The following is a 14,039-nucleotide window of genomic DNA, read 5'->3' on the forward strand; positions in this document are numbered from 1 at the left end:
CAGCACTCCTGTTTATCAAAGCTTTTATCACCTCACCGCTGATATGTAGCCCTCTGAGAGGAAGCAGGAGGTGCCCACTCACACACACACACACACACACACACACACACACACACACACACACACACACACACACACACACACACACCTGCGGGGGCTTGTGGGGGTTAAGAAAAGGGGTAGGGAGGGGGGGGGGGGGGTGTTGTTGACCTGCATCGCTGATGTGAATGACTTAACCAGATACAGGATCTGTCCAGACTACACAGGTTAACTACCAGCATGTGTTCCCCTCAACCGCCAGATTTCAGATAAGTCCGGCACACACTCAAAGGATAAACTCTCTGTGGGAAAATTGTGATTTGTAATTTATGTACAGTACTTGTAACTCTGTGAAAAATATGTAAATTCAAAACTCAAAAGCTTTCCTAACTTTATTATAATCTACTTTGTTGAAGCGAAGCTTAGAGTGTACATGATAGGGCTTTTAAAGAAATTAGACCCTCTTGTTCTGTCTTGATTTATTCCTCCTGACTTTTCCCAGGACTGTGACTGCTTTTCTTCATCCATGTCATCCAGGCCCATTATTACTAAATCGCAGACCCACTTCAAAGCCACTTTTCAAGCCAGAGAGAAAAAGATGATGAATAAGATCTGCAATACACACAAACATTTAAAGAGATAAGGCGGAGGATCATGCCTTTCTTATCTTTAGTGATCTAAGTAAATTGTGAAAACTGTATATTTTCTGTTAACTTCCTTAAAAGCTACATGTATTTCTCACCCCCCCCCAAAAAAAATGTCTGTTAAAATAAATGCTTTTACCTTTAAATAGAGTTTTTTCCAATAAGATGTCTGTCTTTGGTTTCTTTGACAGAATCTACCAAATCAGTCCCAACGTGAATGTCTTTGAATAATTTTTAAGTTTAAACAGATCTAAAGTTTTGTGACAAATGCACAAGGAACACTGTCTGACATTTTTCTTAATTATCAGTTGCAACGTCAAGATAGCATTTTCAATCTGAAAAACTGACACACTGCAAACTCTCTAAACTAAGAAATGTGAAGAAAATTCATTTTCTATCAACAAGTCATTTCTGGAGATCTGGTAAATCATTTCATGACAAAAATAGTCTGACTAAGCAAATAAATACTGCATTAGACGATCATCTATGTTCTAAACAATTCAACTGTTTAACCAAACTATCCAAACCACTTCATCTGGAGTAAAAGCTGAAATAACAGCATGGCCTTTGACATTTAAAGAGATAAGATGACATATCTTTTTTTCCAACGCCAAGAGTGCGTCCTCAATCGGAACAACTAACACTTTTTGGCCGAAATGGCCCCTTTAATGACATTATGTACAGGATTCCGAAAAAAAGGGTCATACAGGTCTTTATAAGTTTGAACTGTGATTAATAAAACAGTATTTATTATGAGCCATCTCTTCAGTGTGTCAGCCTTGTTTCTGACTTAGCCTTAGGACACCTCTCAGTCGTTGTCAGATGACCTGCAAATCATCTGACAGCAGCAATAAAACCCAGCCATGGTTGATGCTTTGGGTGTGAGAGATTAAAGGAAATGGAAAATTGATGACTAACTGAATAAGAAATCATTGCGGAAGCGAGAACACTATAAAACCTTCACTATCCAGCACACTTCCTATCCACTATACTGGTTGCATCGTCGCTCTCCAGTCCTCCTGCCCCCCCCCTCTCTCTCTCTCACCAGCACTCCCCTTCTCTCTCCCTCAGCTGCTCTCCTTCCCCTCCCCTCTCTTTTTGTGGATGGTGTGGCTCTCTCTCTCGTCCTCTCTCTCCCTCGCAGTCTGGTGGAGCCGCACACAAGGATTAGAGGGTTGCTGTGAGTGTCTGCTCAGAGAGAAGAAGCCAGAAGACAGAGAGAGATAAATAAGAAATACTCCATAAAAAGGACAGCCTCACTGTTGTGGATCTGCTTTACCTTTCACTCATCTAGAGCTGAAGCCTTCACCTGGGGGGGGGGGGACAGATAGGGACTATAAAGCCTGGACCTCCACACAGGGAGCCATGTGAGCGGCACCCCTCCACCCACTTCACACCACAGAAGTCCCCCCTACAGTCTGCTCTCTGAGCTGGGGAGCACCACCAGGATTTTTACCCCTGCTCCCTGGACCCTCCACTTTCAGTTCTCGCTTGGAGGGACTCTCCAGGCTTCTGCGTACCCCAGAGGGAGACACTCATCTCTGGGCACTGGTCGGGGGTGTGAGTGCCCCCTGGTCTGGAGGCCAGCCAGCAGTGCTCCAGCACCATGGATTACCTGTTTGGGATTGTAGTGCTGCTGTGCGGGGCGGTGCAGCCTGGAAGAGGTGGAGAGCCCAAGCACAATGTACCCAGGCTAAGGCTGTCATACAAGGGTAAGCCCATTCTCTGCCTAACCCCCCCCCCCCCCCCGTGTCTCCAGGATACATGGTTGTTGGTGCTTTTAACGTAGGTTGTTTAGTCTGTTTCTCTCGCCCCTGGCTGCTCTTTCAAGATTTTCTTTTCATGCATTCTTTCTTATGTTGAGTATTCCTTTTTTCTATTTCTGTGAATCTATTTCTGTGTCTCTTTCATCCACTCTTGGTCAGTACACTGAAAAACTGTAACGTTGTCTTTAATTAAATATATTGTGTCAACAGTACTGTATTAGGTTAGTTGAAAGCAAAACTATTAAGTTTAAAGGAAAAATATGTATGTTCAACTTAATATTATTGCTTTCAACCAACCTAATACAGTTAAGTGCAATTTGTTGACATATTACATGTACATAAAGTCAACATTTCAGTGTACACAGCATCTAACTTACCCTTCTCTCCCCTTTAGTCACTCCCTCCTGCTCCGCCTGGCCCTCAGAATCCAGTATTCTTCTTACGAATAGTCAGATTGGTTCCATATGCTGAGGAAGGCCTGGAGTAAAATGTATATATTGGCCCCTGTACCAATTTTCCCCTTGTGCTGTCCCCTTGTGCTAGCACTGTACAGCCCTGTTAAGTGCTCCGAACAGGCAGTGGAGCCTCCGTTTTAATGGCTTCTGTCCCAAAAACTTCGGTCATGACACAGAGCCTTTCTTTAAGGGGCCGAGCAGGTTTCCACACTTTTCATTACTCTATCCTAAATGGATCCAACAGTTGTAGAGTTTGATTTAAATGGAAAACTATACAGGCATGTTGATTTTACGTGTGTGCGTAAAATAATGTGCAGCAGAATATATTGGGGGTAGAATAAGAGGGAGTTTCGTGTCTTTTTTTAACGTGCACGTGTAAGCTTTTGACGTATACAGCTAACATGTTATTCCCTCTGCTTGTGTGTTATTTTGAGGGGAGACTGCGGAGCGCCGGTTCTTCCTCTCCTCCTCCCTCTCTCTCTCTCTCCCTCTCTGTCTGGTCTCCTCTCTCACACCCTACACTAAATCAGGCTCTTTGTAATAGCAGACTTTTCATCTCAGCTAGAAATAACTGGCAACATTTTTGACATATTTTGGGAAGGTTTTTTCGTGCATTTTAATTTCAGTGAGGGAAGCTATCGTGGTTCTTTGTCCCAAAACATGACCGAAAGTATATGGCTGCGAGTGTGGTCTCTCCATTCTTTATTTTAGTCCCGTTTCTCTCATAAAACAAGCCCTCTGAAAATGTATGAACGTGCTGATTTGCCGCTGTTTAGCAGCATCCCGTTGTGAGTTTGACTGTCACCCAACTCCTTGGTCACTCAGATAATTTCAATCTAGGGAAAAAATTCAGTCATAAATGTGATGTTTGTCACCCTAATTCATTTTCTATCTTTAGCCCAGACATTTGCTATAACTTGTGTTTAGAGGCCAGCTATATGACATGCTTTATTCTTTAGATGGAGCGCACGTTGTAATTTTGGTAGAGTATATTTTCCTTCATCACCCTTTAAACTTCCAAGCGTGTGTGCCGATGCTCTGTGTTGCATGTGACTTTTGTATTTCAGTATTTAATGAGCTTCTTTAGCATGTTGTTGGCACAAAATTTAAAAGGGTGATGACATGCATTCACCACATGGAATCTGGGAAGAATCATAGTTGAACTTACCTGCTACAAGTCATACATCCCCTGGGCTCCATTATGTCAGTTCACACGGAGCCTCTGGGCATGATGGGAAAATGTCATCTCTTCTTTTACACAGCCATCTGCTTCAAAAGAATGTGAATATAGTTCCCCTCTGCGCCTTTTTTGTGATCCTCCTTGGTGTTCGGTCTGACAAGCGAACATGTTGCTGACAACAATACTAGACAAGAGATATGTCATCGAGCATCAAAGTCTGCATTGCCTCACTGTACAGTAGTGATGGATGTGCATCCTGGAACCAAGAGCGTAGGTCTGCAGGGAAAGAGTCATGACAGATGCACTTTAGTGGATGTACAATTGTTTTTACTAAAAGAACATCAAAGCCCTGTTGTTTATGTGTGCGAATGTTCTTGCAACGTCTTGGTGCGAGGACTCAACACCCTCTCTTGTGATTTCCACCCTTTAGACTGTAAGTGGTGGCACGGTGTGTGAGTTTGCGTGTGTTTCAGCGAGGCAAAAAATGTGTCAGGTCTAGCATGTGCCCATATAATTAAACACCTGGTTCTGTGCGTGTGCCCGTGCACATGGGCTCACAAATCGGTCTTTTATTGTTCCGTCGAATCGGTGTTTCTGTAATTACGTGCGATTGCAAACTTTTGTTGGTTTCCACCATTGTGTATATACGCATATCATTGGGGTGTAAAGGCATCAGCGTCTTTGTGAGGTTCCGCTCAGCGCTGTCTCGGGCCCACAGGTGTTTGATGGCTCTTTCGATGCCTGTCAGGGGGACGATTCTCGGTTAACACCCACTGTGCGGGTGGTGGTGGGAGTAAGAGAGAGGGATGGGGGTGACAGTGGAGGGGAGGAGAGATTTGTTTTTAATGAAGGAAAAGCTGGCAGACATACAGCAGACGACGCAGGAGGAAGGGAGACTGGTTGTTAAGTGAAGTGTCACTCATCCCCCTCTTCCTCCACCAAGCCTGCATAGTAATTAAGTCAAATAAACGACAAGGAGGAATCCTCCTGGGAAGGACAGTCAAACGAGCGCCGAGCAAAAGAGTATGCCGGGACGATCACACGAGCGGAAAGTAAAAGAGAGACTGAGGCCCTGGAGTGGGACAGTCGCAAGAACAAGGAGGGTCTGTGATTTTGGGCAGTCAAATAAATACAGAGCATGTGAGCAGAGTCCCGTGAAATTATTCTCAAACGAGCGCTGATGACACGCCTCCAGGGACCGATAGTCGTCTGCTGGAAAGGACAGACGAACGACTGCAGAGTGAGCAGTTTGAGACGTAGAACGACTGAGAAATGGAGGCAGGTAGATACAATTACCTCTCCTGGGACGGCTGGCGCAGCAAGTGCAGAGTAAATGATTTCCCGGTGGGGTCAGTTAGCCATCTCCCTCAGCTAAAATGATCTGACTTCACGGGGACAGAAGTATGATCACAGGAGTTAATGATTTTCTCTTCTCCTTGAGACCAGAATAGCTTTTACTTCCCCTGCCTTGACCTAGGAACATAAGGAGAGGGAGTTCTCAAGTCCAAGTTAAAACAAATCGTCCTTAGCAAAGATCTAACACATGTAGAAATAGTTTTATCAAAGGCTGAATTGTTTGAACAAGAGATGAAGTGTTGTAATATTGTAAGGCAAACAATTGCAGCCCATTTCTTTAGAAAAAAGTCATCATAACCTAGAATAGGTTGGCAAAACACAACTATCATAATATTTGAATGATTTAAGACTAAAAGCACTTTATGGTTGCAAAATTAAATCTATGCAATGCTGCTGCTGCAATACTGCAGTCACATAAATACAAAGGATGAAACAATGACACACTCCCATGGATCAATGCATAGCTGCACACAATCACATTCCTGAACACAATCTATCTACCACCCCCTCCCACGCTGTAGAAGTCCATCAGGAGGAACACTGACCCCTAAAGGTCAAGCGATGCACATACAGCACCCAGATACACAGTATGAGGGGAGATAAATGAAACAGCAAAACTCCACAAGAGCTGAAACAATACATTGATTCATTGATTAGTTAATAGACAGAAAAATAATTGGCAACAATTTACAATATAAATTGATAATTTTATTCACTTTGTAAGGAGAAATGACCCTTAAAATAAAAGGATGCTGCTTTTCTTTGTCATATAGAATTATTAAGTTAATATCTTTGTATTATTTAGATTTTCTTTTTTATTAAAACAAGATTTTTTAAGAAAATGTGATTGCAATTTAACCTTTGTTGGACTTTTAATAAACAAAGTGATAGAATAATCATGCTGATGAATTGATAGTGGAAATAATCATATGTTGCAACTCTAAACTTGACCCGATTGTGATCCGTAAAAGGGAACCAGCAGGCGGCACTTTAACACTTAAAAGGCCTCGTCAAACAACCTGATAATTACCCTCGCCGTGGGTAATTCTGGAGCCTACTGCATGACCTCGTAGTGCCACTGCCCCGCGCTGGCTGCATGGGAGGAACTGAGGAGGAGGGAAGGACGGAGCGAGACGGAGAAAGAGACAGGGAATCTGGAATTGGCTTACAACCCTTCAAAATAGACACTTGGTGTGGAACCGCACTCAACGCAGTCTTGACTCAGTCCCATAATAAGCCTGTGTGTGTGTGTGTGTGTGTTTTGTGTGTGGGCGTGCCTGCCCATAAAAATATGAACTCTTTGTGGGTGTTTGCATGGTTGATCAGTGTGTCTTGTCTATCCTTTCTTTGATATGTGAATGAGATTCTTTCTCTTGCTCTCTTTGTTGAATCTGTCCATCCTGCGGGCTGGGGCTCACAGAGCGGATGTAGATAATTATAAGGTGTTCTCCCAACGCGCCAACTTCGGAGATGTCTGCCTCCCTTTTCTCTTTCTTTCTCATCGTTCTTCTCTTTCTACCCCCTCCTCCCTCTCCCCGCTCCCCTCTCCACCACAACACCGCAGACCCTAAGTACAATCTTCAAGCAGGCTGTGTGTGTTTTTGATGCTGGTCTTCTCTTCCTGTCTCTTTGATTGCTGCTTGGTTGATACATATCTTTGGCTATCCTTCTTTTCAACTCTATTGGACACACATACACACTGAACTACCCTCATGGCTGCTCCCACACGGCCACATTCCAATAGTATAAACCACTGTTTTGCTGTGGCTTGCTTTTCAATCATGCCCCTAAGTTACATACAAATATATTACATTTCCTTGCACTGACTCACATAGCTGACCGCAAGTTGAAAGATGGCATAATTGAGTGTCGGAGAGTATCTGTGTCGACACTCATTGCCCCACAGATAATTGTGCAATGACACCAACGCACTTGCAAAACAAAAAGCCATTCATAAAGTCCCTTAATGTCTCTCACTTGTTTTTGTTGACATTTTACACTGGCATATACTGAAAAAACTGCAAACGTTCACTGTAATTAAATGTATTATGTCATAAAAACTGTATTAGTTTAGTTGAAAGCAATAATATTAAGTTGAACCTATTTAAACTTAATATTGTTGCGTTCAACTAGACTAATACAGTTATATGCATCTGTTGACATAATACATTTAACTAAAGTCAAAGTTTCAGTTTTTTCAGTGTGTTATTGCAGTGAGTGTGATGTTGTTTTGATTCCATATCGAGCTTGTTCTATTATATGTTTTTTAAACAAGAACATGAAAGCGGCATGAGCGATTTGTCTCATTACCCCATGCTGCAACATACTCTGGTGTAATTTCTTAGTTTTATGACCTTTCCGATTGCATGTGTTTGCTTTCCAAGTTGGTGTGTGTGTTGGAATGTCAAGCACGGCCCCAGTGATCTTTAAATGTTCCCTAATTACAGTGCGTTTCTGTTCAGAAATTTTAATTAAAACCGAAATCATTACTTAAAACAATCTGGATGTGGGCTCATAAAGGCCACAATAGGAGTTAGTGTCATCACAGTGTGCGTTCGCTGTAAGATTAATGAGCGTACACGCAGCGATTGTGCGTGTTCAGTGTACATTTCCGTCTGTGTGTACATAAGCAGTGTATGGACACGCATGCGGGAAAAATACCCTGCGTCTTTGCATCTGTGTTTGGGATGGAGGCTTGGGTTACAGCGTGTTGCAGATTGCTGAACTGCGGGTATGAATGGGTCCCGCCACCTGCTAAGTTTTGTCAGTCATATGGAGAAAGGGTGAACCATTCAATCTGAACAGAGTCGTGTTACAAATGAGGGGGACATCTCTGCGGAAAGACTGGAGGACTGATGGACAACAGACGGACAGGCAGAGGGAGAATGGGGAGCAGCCTGGGGAAACAGAAATGTTTAAAAAGTAGAGTGTGTGATGAAGTTTTGTACTCGATTGATGCTTCTCCACAGAAAAAACTGAAAAGTTGATTTAAATTATAGATATTTTATCAACAGAATTCACACAACTGTATTAGGTTAGTTGAAAGCAATAATATTAAGTTTAAATAGGTTCAACTTAATATTGTTGCTTTCAATTAACCTAATTGAATAATGTGACTTTGTTGACATGATACATTTATTTAGTCAACGTTTGATTTTTTTCACTGTTAGAAAGTGCCCTGATTTATAAACTTAAAGCCACTGTTTGGGAGATATAATAGTCCCTTTAAATATGCTTTTTTCCCCTTCGATGTATTTCTGTCATAAATGCCAGAATCCGCACAAGACATAATTACCAAGTTGGGAAATTATATTCATAAATCTTGACTTTATAATTTTCAACATTTGGGATTTTTTGGATTATCATTTTCCACTGCTCTTGCATTACGTTAAAAGCAGAGACTGCTTACATTTATTTCACAAAACCTCATTTTGTTTTTATTAATAGAGAGCAGAGCAGAAATGTGCCTGTGGATTTTAACTGTGTCTGTGTCGCATCAACGTGTTTGCTGTCACAGTTTGCCTGGGACACATTGGGATCTGTAGCCCTGCCTCATTAATTTCTATTAAAATGGCAGGGCTGACATTCGGCTACACGGCACAGCTGACAGGCTGCACTAACAGGCAGTGGCTCCAGACATGACCACGCTAACCACAGCCTGGTTCCTCTCAAAGTCCATCCATCAAACTGACTCACACTAGCACCGTCTCCGTCTCTCTGCACAGATTTGCAGAGGAGTGATAATGTTATTGTGCGCGTGGATACACATGGCACATTTCGCCCGTTTGTACATGTTCAAAAATGCCGACAACTGTATTTGCATAGAAAAGTTTATATTTGCAAGTGTGTCTGTGTGTGTGTTTTCCTTAAAATTAATAGGAACCAGAGAGTCTGAGCAGCCTGGTTATACAGTGAGCATTTAGTGGTGTGTGAGTGGGCTTTCTGCGGTACACATGGCTAGGCCTCTAGCCGTCTGTGGCCACAGCGCTGGTTGGAAACCGCTCTCTGTGGTCCAGCCGTCCAATGACAGGAGGAGACACACACTAATGAAACGGATCCATATTCAACCGCTTTTGTTTTGTTTCCTTTTTCTCTTTTTTCCTAATCTGTGCTCATGTTTCTGCCTTACTTTGCTTTCATTATTCTCGTCTCTATTATGCTACTATGTCCACTCTCAGATTAGTGTGTGTTCAGTATCTGTCCTCACTCTCTGACTCCCTCCCTCGATGTCGTGCGGTGATGAGGAGGTCTAGCGTTTTTTGGGTGGAGAAAGATGAATGATGCTGTATGGTGAAATTCAACACATACTTAGACTACTCATATAGATTCTTGTGGTTTGGGATGTGGTAACATTTTCCGTGTTAGTCCCTATGATACATATCCTTCGGTTGAACTTGATCTCAGTCATATTCACTAGACAGTGTGGTATTTAAACGTCTCATAAGATACAGTACTTGACTTTGAATTATATCTCTGCATCATTTTGGTTGAGAAACAGTGTTTTGCAGAACTGAATCTTGAAATCCTTCCTGGAAAATACACTGCAACAGAAAAATCATATTCAGTGTGTTTGTAATGAATAATCACTCAACACACACTTTCACATTATCGGTCCCATTGTATTAAAACACATGTGGAAGCTCTTCTGAATCGCAGGGTTCACGGCGCCGTGTGCGAGGTAGCACATTTCCTGTCACTCTGCTGAACCTGAATGAGAAATCCAACGACTCAGGTTGTGTTATACTCACCGTCACCATGGAAACCAACCCACACCTGCTTCCGTGCTTAGAAAGAGAGAGAAAGGGAGGGAGTGGGGAGGTGAACTTTTGAGGCATGTGTGGATATCCTTGAGCTTAGGATAATATTTGAACACTTTGTTAAGCAAAGCTATCAGCAAATTTCCATGAGGCCTCCTCTTTTTTCTCCTGACACCTGTGTTTTGTGGCAGAGGCCATCGTGAGAGCCGGAAAACGCACACCGCACCACACACGGAGAAAAAAGAAAGCATTCGGAGGCCGATATGGGACAGACAGAAGGATTGACATGCCAAACCTAAACCACTGGAGATATTACAGAACTGTGTCTTTGCTTTTCTGAAGCCAGCCTTGTATTATAAAGATAAACACGTGTAATTCTCAGTTCCTTTTTGAGCTGCCATCTTCAAACTGTCTTTTTTTCCCTGCCTGTCAGCTTTTTAGTAAAACAGTCTTACACACTCTGACAGACCACAGAATCACACCTTTTGGGTCTAAGTCAGGAACCTTTTGCCAAGAGCAGAAGAAAAAGAAAGCTTTGTCAACCAAAAGGGAATAAAAAAAAGGTTCCATTTACATTCACAACATTTATACTTGTCGAAACTCCCTCTCCTCTTGTTGTGCTGTACTGTATATACGCACGGGAGGAACACTCAAACAGTGTTGCATTAGTTTAATGGAATATTATCCATCTGTTGAATCTCAGTCAAGTGTTTTCCTCTGTCAGGCTTTTATACTTAATGTCACTCAAACACACACTCGCTCAGCGGCGCGCACACAGTCAGATAAACATAATTTAATACCCTGTCGCCTTTCTTTCACGCAGTTTCATTATTCCGCTATTGCGTGGCATGTGGGCGTGTAAAGCGCCTGCCTGTTCGGAGGATGGGGGAGTGAAGAGTACTCCACAGACAATTGCACTTGAATTTTAAATGTAGCCCTTTTTTTTTTCCCGGGGCTTTTTAAGACAAGAGCCATGTTATTTTCCATAATGGAGTGTGACAGAGGGACAAATGATAATTAATTTGAATGAATTGCTTGTATTTGCCAGTTTCAAGTGGGGTTCTTGAATATATAGTGTTTGTGTTGGACTTATAATGAAAAGGAAGGCATACAACCTCAAGGTAGTCAGCACGTAAATACAAATATATATATCAATAACTTATGATCCAACTTGCATCTTTCAACCATATTTTAACTAGTATTAGGGGTAAATTTGTACAGCTTAGTATTTCAAATTACTTTCGCAGAGTTGTCATTATACTCATATTTAGGTATCAGTCTACCATCATCTAAACTATTAATATTGCAATTTCTGGTAACAATTGCTTTTACAGTCACTACATGGTATTATTTTAGTTGTATTTTGCGGTCATGGGTTAAGTCAGCAGGATTGGCAGGAAGTTGTTAAACTGCATAATTTGAATTTGAAAAAAAGCAAATGAATCATTATAAATGTAATACTCAGCATATTGCACAATGCTGTATCTGTATCAATACCTATTAGATTCCCACTTTAAATCTTAACGTTAAAAAACAAATTTGCCCGTTTCACTATATCTTGGACGCACACAGATGTGTCTCCATATTAACATCTGTGTGTGTGCGTGTGTTTGCATCTTTGTGGCTGTTTGCATAGAGAGGCCCACTGCGCCCGAAAGTGTGTTTTTTAATATGTAGGAAACAGAATGTGCGAGTGAAAAAGAGCAGACAGAGGATGCATGTAACAAGAGAAAGTGTGATGAAAGTGAACAGAGTGTGTGTGTCGCCATGTGTGTGTGAAGTGAGTGGAATCCATATTCATGCACTAGTATATGTTTAAATGTGTATCCAGTGGTTAGTGTAAGCAGACTGTGTGTGGTGAGGGGAGCGCGTGTGGCATGTGTGTGTGTGTGTGTGTTAGACGGTGTGTTTTAATGCGTGTGTTTCTGTGTGTTGAAGGGTCTGGGGCCAGGGAGTGTGTTGGAGGTGGAAGCTGCTGAGTGTGCGCACTGTTCCATGCTGCATAGGCAGAAAAAACGATTGGATTACAACTTAGTCTGGGAAGAATGTGTGTGTTCAGGGAGAATTGATGCGCTGTAAACATTTAGGTCAATATTATATATTATATATGCATGTCAGTTGAGGGGGGGTCTACTTGCATTATAGAAGCAGAGCGCAGTGAAGACATGTTGAACCTGCTCTGCCTCCCTGTGTGTGTGTGTTATTCTAGGGTTCTTGTCTTTGCTTGGTTACTGTATTTTGTATGAGCCGTGCTGCGCGCCCTGAATCTGCCCGTGCTCCATTTCCAAACGAGCGTGTCTGTGTTTAGGTTAGAGGTCCTTAGGTGCTTACGCCCAGTTCCTCCAATTCTCCAAACCACAGCAGATCCCAGCTCAGATAAAGCCTCTCTGTGTGTGTTTGTATGTGCAGGCCGAGGCCACCGTGTCTTTGTCGGGGGATCGCCACGTGTTGAAATATGCGTGTGTGTTTTTCCTTCTTTTGCCCAACTGGGGGAAACCTTTCGTGACGGACCGGTTTGCCCTACATTGCCATTCCTAACTTTTCATGTTATCTTTAAATAGCCTTAAACTATTGTTTTTTCCACTCAATTCCCATTTTTACACTTTGGCTTCCTGCCACGCACATTATTTTTTCCGTTACCTAATGTTTGAAACATAAGAAGACCTCCTTTGACGTTTCTGTGGACTGGAAATCACATTTGCTTACTTCTCTACTCTAACTCATTTCCTGACCCTGCGATTTCATATCTGATTGGTAAACCGAGAATAACAGGCTATCTGATTGGCTACCACCTGATTACAAAATGGCTTAGACGTCTTATCTACAGTATTTAATGTCTCGTCATCGTTGTTTCAGTATTATAGGACGTTGATGTCCATAGAATGGCCAGTGTGGAAAAATATACCTACACTGAAACCCACACGCATACGCTCAACCCATCTGTGGTTCACTACGAATTCTCACACACACACACACACACACACACACACACACACACACACACACACACACACACACACACACACACACACACACACACACACACACACACACACACACACACACATCCACAGACCTCCATTCATGCCCACACCCACCCACTCCATTTCCTCAAAAATTGATATCCAAATGACGCAGATGAGCTGCAACCGTCTTTATTAGGTGACGACCACTCCCTCTCATCCACCCCACTGCTACTCCTCACACACACACACGGTCGACACACCACTTCCTCCATCTCCCCTACCATCAATTCCTTCTTTTATGTAGACACAGATGTCCGAGATCTTACACAGTGTGAGTGGGCGCAGATGGCTCCTATAGCAGCCCGTCAATCAGCGCGATGCAGGGAGAGCAGTGAGATCACAATGCATCGACCGGACTGTGTGGATGTGTGTGTGTGAATGTGTGTGTTTATGCTATATACAGTGGTGTTTGTGTGTGCATGTGTGCTGGTTTCTGTATTATGTGCCTGTGTGTGTCCGTGCTATATGGTGACACTGATGATGATGGATGATAGTGTGATGGTGAGGCTGATGTATTAGAAGGCTGTACCTGTAGTGGAGATATAAAGCACATGGTGTGTATCAAATGGACCAAGTGGAGGCTGATGCGGAAGGGGTCACTTTTTTTATTTGCATTTTAAGAAATGATTTGATTACAAGGCATACTTAAGAAAAAATAAACACTAAGATGCATAAAATAACTACATAATTATTGATAAACCGAGAAAAGAGATGAAAGAAAGAGAAAAAGAAGAAACAAAGGGAAACATCATTAATACTCATAATTGTCAGATCTTAGCATCTGGTTATTATAAATGTTTTGTGTTCCATAATTTA

The 14,039-nt window shown here is 42.3% G+C and overlaps 1 protein-coding gene across 1 annotated transcript in view; it reads left to right on the forward strand.

Annotated features, from left to right (window-relative positions):
* The first annotated feature begins 1,690 nt into the window (after nt 1-1,690).
* sema3aa (sema domain, immunoglobulin domain (Ig), short basic domain, secreted, (semaphorin) 3Aa) overlaps nt 1,691-14,039 on the forward strand; it is a 32,939-nt gene continuing 20,590 nt past the window's right edge. The window contains exon 1 of the mRNA XM_063905520.1: nt 1,691-2,395. Within this exon, the coding sequence (XP_063761590.1) occupies nt 2,290-2,395 (106 nt within the window). The 5' untranslated portion in view covers nt 1,691-2,289. The remainder of the gene's footprint in view (nt 2,396-14,039) is intronic.

This window comes from Eleginops maclovinus, chromosome 17, assembly GCF_036324505.1.
Source record: "Eleginops maclovinus isolate JMC-PN-2008 ecotype Puerto Natales chromosome 17, JC_Emac_rtc_rv5, whole genome shotgun sequence".
Classification (NCBI taxonomy): domain Eukaryota; kingdom Metazoa; phylum Chordata; class Actinopteri; order Perciformes; family Eleginopidae; genus Eleginops; species Eleginops maclovinus.